The following is an 8,266-nucleotide window of genomic DNA, read 5'->3' as shown; positions in this document are numbered from 1 at the left end:
CTCAAAGCCGCACCACGCCGAAATACGACCCCTATGTCCTCCCTGAGTCGGGCCCGAGAGAGGGGGTGAGGCGAGGGGGTGAGAGAGGGGGTGAGGCGAGGGGGTGAGAGAGGGGGTGAGGCGAGGGGGTGAGAGAGGTGGTGAGGCGAGGGGATACATCAGAATTGTGGGATACTGAAGACTGGCTTCCACGTCCCAAATGGCACCATATTCCCTATACAGTGCACTGCTTTTGACCAGAGTGCTTTTGACCAATGCACTATATAGGGAATAGGTTGCCATTTGGGACACCCTTCGTCCCCCATTCCTCCTCTGCTGCACACATCACAGCATGTGAGTGGGGCAAGGCTGATCTCTAGCTCTGGGTGCTTCCTTAGAGGCCATTGACTGTAGAGGAGGAGAGAAGGAGAGGGGGAGAGGAGGAGAGGAGGAGAGGAGGAGAGGGGGAGAGGAAAAGCAGGTTCTAAATAATAGGAGGAATGAGAGGAAAGCTATAAGCAAAACAATGATCTGTAGCTGGGAAGAAGAGAGCACGTAGAGTGAAGAACAATAAACACAATGAGAGGTTTGACTTGAGGTGATATATGGCAGGAATCTCTGACGGAATACTCTGGAAGCACATTCCAATACAGGTTGGCTCGATATCTAGTATAGGCTGTCTAGGTATCTAGTATAGGCTGTCTAGGTATTTAGTATAGGCTGTCTAGGTATTTAGTATAGGCTGTCTAGGTATTTAGTATAGGCTGTCTAGGTATTTAGTACAGACTGTCTAGGTATTTAGTATAGGCTGTCTAGGTATTTAGTACAGAATGTCTAGGTATTTAGTACAGAATGTCTAGGTATCTAGTATAGGCTGTCTAGGTATTTAGTATAGGCTGTCTAGGTATCTAGTACAGACTGTCTAGGTATCTAGTATAGGCTGTCTAGGTATTTAGTAAGAATGTCTAGGTATCTAGTTAGACTGTCTAGGGTATTTTAGTACAGATGTCTAGGTATTTAGTATAGACTGTCTAGTATTTAGTACAGACTGTCTAGGTATGCTAGTATAGGCTGTCTAGGTATCTAGTATCTAGTAAGAGGCCTGTCTAGGTATTTAGTACAGAATGTCTAGGTATCTAGTATAGACTGTCTAGGTATTTAGTACAGACTGTCTAGGTATCTAGTATAGGCTGGAGTGGGATGGTAGTAGGAGACTGGATGTGCTCTATTGCCTCTCTAGGGTCTCTTCTGGTAGGGTCAATCTTCCATACAGATATATTTAACTTAGGTGACTGTATGGGTCCACTGTCTGTGATGTGCAGCCTCTCACCATGTTCTCTGCTGTCTCTTCTCTGTCTGTCCCGGTGTCGCCCTTGCCCCGGCAGACGACAGATGACATAGTATCGTCGGCGGAGTGTTCCAGCGATGACGAGGATCTGGAGGAGTGTGATTCCGGACACGCAGGTGGGATGGGTGTGTGTCGAGTTGTGCTTGCTCAGACCTACCAGTCTATTTTTATTCCTTTGATTGATTTGCAACCAAAACCAAAAAAAGAGGATCGTTCTCCTCTAAGCATCAGGTCCCATGGGAGCCTAAAGTGTAACTTCAGAATACTTCCTAAAAGCACCGTGAGATACAGTAGTAAGAGTCTGAGGGTTTCCGCTATATGTGAAAAGCTGAAAGAGCTCCATGCACTTTGAAGTTGATGAAAGTAAATCCTTAGCAGGCCCTCTGTAGAAAAGTCACTTTTGAAGTTATATTTATGCTCCAAACTCTGAGTAAATGTATTCATAGTTCTACACACCCACATATGTTATAGTGTTATCGTCTGTATAATACAGTTCGATTATAGTCTCTGATACAAATTACACTTATCTGTGGGGCCTCTGGTCGTTAACATGGTTAAAAGYGTTAATACTAATTTTTTTCTCTCAGCATTCAAAGGAGAGAAAACTTTCAATCAAAAAGTACCAAATTAGTATCAAGCTCCATGTTCACACTGATGCTTCAAAATGTATCTGTCCTGTTTTACATGGTTGACATGTTTCTTGCTGTGCGTGTGTGTGCTTCTTCTCGACAGAGGATACATTTTGAGATTATTTTTTAAAGAACAAAATGCTTTCAGCATAGATACTGTGATATGTAGCAGACTAACTACAACAGACCCAGTCCTCCCCCTCTCCTCTCTTTCTCCTGTTTGTTCCTTTTGTTTCCTTATACGTTGGAGGTTTGCCTTACCTGAAACACTCTAATAGACAACAGATATCCTCCAACTTCTGTGTGCATCGTTTTTCTCTCTCTCCCGCTACACCACACATAGTTGTCACCAGGTTGAAGTGAGTTATAACTCTCAGTAGTGTCAAATAATAATGATAACGCATAATGCCAGAGCTGAGCAGGAAGTAGATTTTAAATGGAAACATATCACTTGTTTTGAGACAACTTGGATTTAGGAGCGGTTTGCTGCATGTTAATATTAATGATACGCTGTCTGTCATGTCCCCATCAGAGCAGAGCCAATCATATTGTCTGTCATGAGGATAATACATCCAGATACACTCCTACTAGTCCTGAGAATGAATAACTACTAACAAACACTGTCTGATACACTCCTACTAGTCCTGAGAATGAATAACTACTAACAAATACTGTCTGATACACTCCTACTAGTCCTGAGAAAGAATAACTACTAACAAATACTGTCTGATACACTCCTACTAGTCCTGAGAATTAATAACTACTAACAAATACTGTCTGATACACTCCTACTAGTCCTGAAAATGAATAACTACAAACAAATATTGCCTGGTACAATGTGAACCAGCATAGACATAAACTACCCAGAACAGACATCCCCATTCAAGTCACCGTGCTGTGGTTGGTCAATGTTCCGGCAGACTATTGAATATTCAAATTCTATGACTATTGTGTGAAGGGCCTCTCTCGCTCTCCCCTCTCCTGAATCCCTGTGGAAGTCATTCTCCCCCTCTCCTCCCTCCTGTGGAAGTCATTCTCCCCCTCTTTCCTCTCCTGTGGAAGTCATTCTCCCCCTCTCTACTCTCCTGTGGAAGTCATTCTCCCTCTCTCTACTCTCATGTGGAAGTCATTCTCCCCCTCTCTACTCTCATGTGGAAGTCATTCTCCCCCTCTCTACTCTCATGTGGAAGTCATTATCCCTCTCTCTACTCTCCTGTGGAAGTCATTCTCCCTCTCTCTACTCTCCTGTGGAAGTCATTATCCCTCTCTCTACTCTCCTGTGGAAGTCATTCTCCCTCTCTCTACTCTCCTGTGGAAGTCATTCTCCCTCTCTCTACTCTCTCTGTGGAAGTCGTTCTCCACTCTCCCTCCTGTTGGAAGTCATTCCTATCTCCTCCCTTTCCCTCCTGTGGAAGTCATTACTCCTCTCTCCCCCTCCTGGTGGAAGTCGTTCTCTCTCACCGCCTCTCCCCTCCTCTTGGATGTCAGTTCTCTCCACTCCTCTCTTTCCTCCTCTGTGGATAGTCGTTCTCACTCTCCCTCCTCGTGAAAAGTCATTCTACTCTCCTCCCTTCCTACTGTGGAGTCATACTCCCCCCTCTCCCCACCTCCTGTAGAAGTCGTTCTCCACCTCTCCCCCCTGTGGAAGTCATTCTATCCTCCCTCCCTTTCCCTCCTGTGGAAGTCATACTCCCCCTCTCCTCCCTCCTGTGGAAGTCGTCTCTTCCACCTCTCCCCTCCTGTGAAGTCATTCTATCTTTCCCTCCCTTTCCCTACTGTGGAAGTCATACCTCCCCTCTTCTCCCCTCCTGTAGAAGTCGTTCTCATTCTCAAACACCATTCTCCCCTCCTGTATGTGGAAGATCATACTATCTCCCTCCCTTCACCCTTCCTGTTGGGAACGTCATACCATTCTCCCCTCCTCTGCTCCCCTGTCTCCAACCTGTGCAAGTCGTCTCCCACTCCTCTCCCTACTGTGGAAGTCATTTCTATCTCCCCCCTCCATTCTCCCTTACTGTGGAATCTCCATCACTCCACTCTTCTCCCTCTTCTGTTAGAATTCGCTATCTCTCCATCATGGGAATATAACTCCCCACTCATACACCTCCTCCTGTGGAAGTCGTTTCTATCTCCCTCCCTCCTCCTGTGGATGTCATTCTCCCCTTCTCTCCCCTCATGTGGAATTCGTTTCCACCTCTCCCCTCCTGTGGAAGTCATTTCTATCTCCTCCCTTTCCATCCGATGGAAGTCATACTCCCCTCTCTCCCCTCCTGTGGAAGTCGTCTCCACCTCTCCCCTCCTGTGGATGTCATTTCTCCCTCTCTCTCCCCTCATGTGGAAGTCGTTCTCCACTCTCTCCCTCTCCTGTGGAAGTCATTCTACCCTTCTCCCTCACTTTTCCATCAGCCCGTGAAAAACTGGCGAATAAAAAAAAAAAGTTTCCATAATAAACCCCTTTTTCCCCAATTAAAAAATTACATAAACCTGACGCACCAATTTAAGGGATTCGAGAATGAACCGGGAAGAAACCCAATAAATAACACAACCTGGGCCGGGATCCACCAACCCATCACCAAGACAGTACCACTCCCGCCCTACCTCTCCCCTCAGCCTGAAGGGTATCAGTCGGTCCTAACAACTCTAATCCACCCTCCTGTGGATGTCATTCTCCATACCACTCTTCACCCATCAATCGCTGGAAATGGGCGGAGGTCTCACCATCCTTTCGGCGAAAACACCTCCAGTGATTCTACTCATCTCACCTCTTCTCTAGGGCCGATAAGTTCATTCTTCTCTCCCTCTCTCTCCACAAAACAAGCTCGTGGAAGTCATTCTACTCCTCTCGAAACCTTCTCTCTTTTCATAGCAACTCGATCTGTGTGAGAAGACATTCCACGCTCTCCGGAAAGCCCTAGGAACCAGCTTTCCTGTGGAAGCAACCTGGGTCATTAATTGCCGACTCTCTACCAATCTTTCCTTCTGGTTCGAATTAGATTTCTAATTTCTTCTCACTCATCTCTCCCCTTCCTGCTGGCGGAAGTCATATCTCTCCCTCTCTCCCTTCCTGTGGACCCAAGTCTATTGTCACTACTCAGAGGTCCCGCATAGCTCTCCTGAACACACATTACATTCCCTGTGGAACGTCACTGGATATTGTCTCTCCTTCCCCCTCTAATCACTTCCTGTGGAAGTCCATTCTCGCCCTCGTCGTTTCCTTGCTGCTGTGCGACATAAACATATAATACCCCCTCTCTCCCTTCCTGTGGAAGTCATTCTCCCCCTCTCTACAATCATGTGGAATTCATTCTCCCCCTCTCTACAATCATGTGGAAGTCATTCTCCCCCTATCCACCCTCCTGTGGAAGTCAGTCTATTCCTCTGGAAGTCATTCTCCCCCCCGCTACCATCCTGTGGAAGTCATTCTCCTCCTCTCTACCAACCTGTGGAAGTCATTCTCCCAGTATCTCTCCTCCTGTGGAAGTCATTCTCTCCTCTTGTGGAAGTCATTATCCTCCTCTCTACCAACCTGTGGAAGTCATTCTCCCAGTATCTCTCCTCCTGTGGAAGTCATTCTCTCCTCTTGTGGAAGTCGTTCTCCCCCTCTCTTACCATCCTGTGGAAGTCATTCTCCCCTCTCTGCCATCCTGTGGATGTCAATCTCCCTCTGTCTCCCCTCCTTTGGAAGTCATTCTCTCCCCCTCTCATGGATGTCATTATCCCTCTCTCCCCTTCTGTGGAAGTCATTCTCCTCCCTCCTGTGGATGTCATTATCCCCTCTCTCCCCTCCTGTGGAAGTCTTTATCCCCAACTCTCCTCTCCAGTGGAAGTCATTCTCCCCCTCTCTACAATCATGTGGAATTCATTCTCCCCCTCTTTACCTTCCTGCTGAAGTCATTCTCTCCCTATCCACCCTCCTGTGGAAGTCAGTCTATTCCTCTGGAAGTCAATCTCCCCCTCTCTACCATCCTGTGGAAGTCAATCTCCCCCTCTCTCCGCCTCTCTCCCCTCCTGTGGATGTCATTCTCCCCCTTTCTCCCATCCTGTGGAAGTCAATATCCCCCTCTCTACCATCCTGTGGAAGTCAACCTCCCACTCTCTCCCCTCTTGTGGAAGTCATTCTCCCCTCTCTCCCGTCCTGTGGAAGTCATTCTCCCTCTCTCTCCCATCCTGTGGAAGTCATTTTCCCCCTCTTTCCTCTCCTGTGAATGTCATTCTCCCTCTCTCTCCCCTCCTGTGGAAGTCATTCTCCCTCTCTCTCCCCTCCTGTGGATGTAATTCTCCTTCTCTCTCCCCTCCTGTGGAAGTCATTCTCTAGCGATCTAAAAGAATGTATTAGTGGGCTGTCCTTCCAAATGCCATCATAGAACACTAATTAATTCCAAGCTAATCTGCCTAAATATGCCTGGGCTAATTATCAAACATATGTCCACTTTTTTCTCAGCACAATGTAAATCAGTTTTCATTAATATCAACTGAAAACTATGTATTGGCCTATTCTGTTATCCCTGGTAGGAGATAATGAATCAGCGATTCGGCTTAGATAATTATATATTTTATTTAATTATTTATATATTTCCGTATTGAAAAAGGTTTCTGAATATGTGTACAGTGGATAAGGAACTAATTCTACAGTTTATAATCTCTTGAGCTTTGTGACCTTATGTCGTATCGTTGGCTAAAGGCATTGTGGTTAAGGCTTTTAGTAGGAATGTTGTTTTTTTATGTGGCCCTTAAGATTTTCTCTGTAAAGCAATGCATATGATAGCTTTATGTTATCTCAATGCATATGATAGCTTTATGTTATCTCAATGAATATGATAGCTTTATGTTATCTCAATGAATATGATAGCTTTATGTTATCTCAATGAATATGATAGCTTTATGTTATCTCAATGCATGAAGTTGTAATGACTTTGTTTACCTAAGGACAGCTGAAATTAAATGGACATGGCGGACAGCTTTGAACAATTTAAAAGTTTAAAAAATCCCAAGTATTCTCAGAAGCAAAAGTTTGAGTAAGTAAGTTCAGTATATTCTGAACTTGTCAGTCAGAGTTTAGTTAACTTGGACCCCCCTCATGGAGGCATACTGTAGGGGTAACAATAAACTACATTTAGTCATATACAGTCATACATGCATCTCACTATGTAGACACAGACATTCATACCCTCATTCTGCCCCTCTGCTTCAGGTTTTATGAACAGTTGCATGACATTGTTTTGATTTGTTTTGTGTTTGAATCTTTTTATTTTCCATAGTGAAGTGTATTCTGGACATCTCTCCTCTTCTGTACCCTTTCTGACTTACTGTTCTTTTGCTTATGATTTGAGTTGTCCGGACTTATTGATTTTTTGTTGTTGATTTTGTTCTCCTCATCCGTACATCTACCAGGATAGAGCTGATCCCTCCCCTTTGCCTCATCTTGTGCCGCATGATATCTTGGTGGTTGAAAGGGAAACAAGAGTACTCCTACTCATCTTCTTGTTGATGTTTTCTGTGCCATTATTAAAGGCTGATTCTGAAACATACCCTATTTTCCATTTACAACACAGGAAATGAAAGGCAACAAAATATTTTCTTGCCATCATCCTTTTTTGGGCCTTGTGCAGGCAACCCCATTCTGTCTCAAGAAAGTTGTGTCTGAAAGAATGACTCCTCGCCCGCCCACCCTCCCCCCACCCAACCCCAACCCCACGCCAACCCTGCCTTCTTTCTCTCAGCCTTTCTGCATATACATGTCTGTTTTGAATGCAGATGGCATAAAAATAATTTTATTGCCACAAAGTATATCTGTTTTTCTATTCTATATCTGTTGCTCCTAGTAGAAGGCATTTGTAGCATGCATACGTACGTGACTGTACAGTAGACTAGAAGACTAACTTCCTGTAACTTTCTCGGTGACTCCTCCTCCTTCTGCTAATGCATGTGAATTTGATTGGCAGCCATTTTCTATGCTTCTAATTCCACCCATATCTTTGCTCTCAGGCTAACCCTGCCCCGCCCTGCCCACTGTTGTTATGTGTTTAGGGGCAACAGTGGTGGTTTAAAACCCAGCCACTGTCGCCCCTCCTGCTTCTGGTCTTGTTTCTGTGTCTGTGTTTGTCTGTGTATGTCTGCCAACCTGTTGTGTCTGTCCTTACTGTTTGTCTGTGATTGTTTTGTCTATGTTTTTAGATTACCGGGCCTAGTTAGTTCATTCAGTCGTTTAATCTAATATGCTCATGTAGTTACATTTTCATGAGGTTTTATTGCATGTGTGTTGTGTCTTGTCTGCTAGATGTCCTTGTTTTATGGGGGCGTTGTTGACTGA

General features: G+C 45.0%; 1 protein-coding gene across 1 annotated transcript in view; it reads left to right on the top strand.

Annotated features, from left to right (window-relative positions):
* Nucleotides 1–1,301: 1,301 nt before the first annotated feature.
* LOC112073647 (neurexin-3b-beta-like) overlaps nt 1,302–8,266 on the top strand; it is a gene marked incomplete at its 5' end in the record, with an annotated part of 22,804 nt that continues 15,839 nt past the window's right edge. Inside the window, one exon of the mRNA XM_024140901.2 lies at nt 1,302–1,443. Within this exon, the coding sequence (XP_023996669.2) occupies nt 1,302–1,443 (142 nt within the window). The remainder of the gene's footprint in view (nt 1,444–8,266) is intronic.

The sequence above is a fragment of the Salvelinus sp. IW2-2015 genome, unplaced genomic scaffold (assembly GCF_002910315.2).
Source record: "Salvelinus sp. IW2-2015 unplaced genomic scaffold, ASM291031v2 Un_scaffold2329, whole genome shotgun sequence".
Taxonomy (NCBI): Eukaryota; Metazoa; Chordata; class Actinopteri; order Salmoniformes; family Salmonidae; genus Salvelinus; species Salvelinus sp. IW2-2015.
This window is presented reverse-complemented; position numbering and strand designations above follow the sequence as displayed.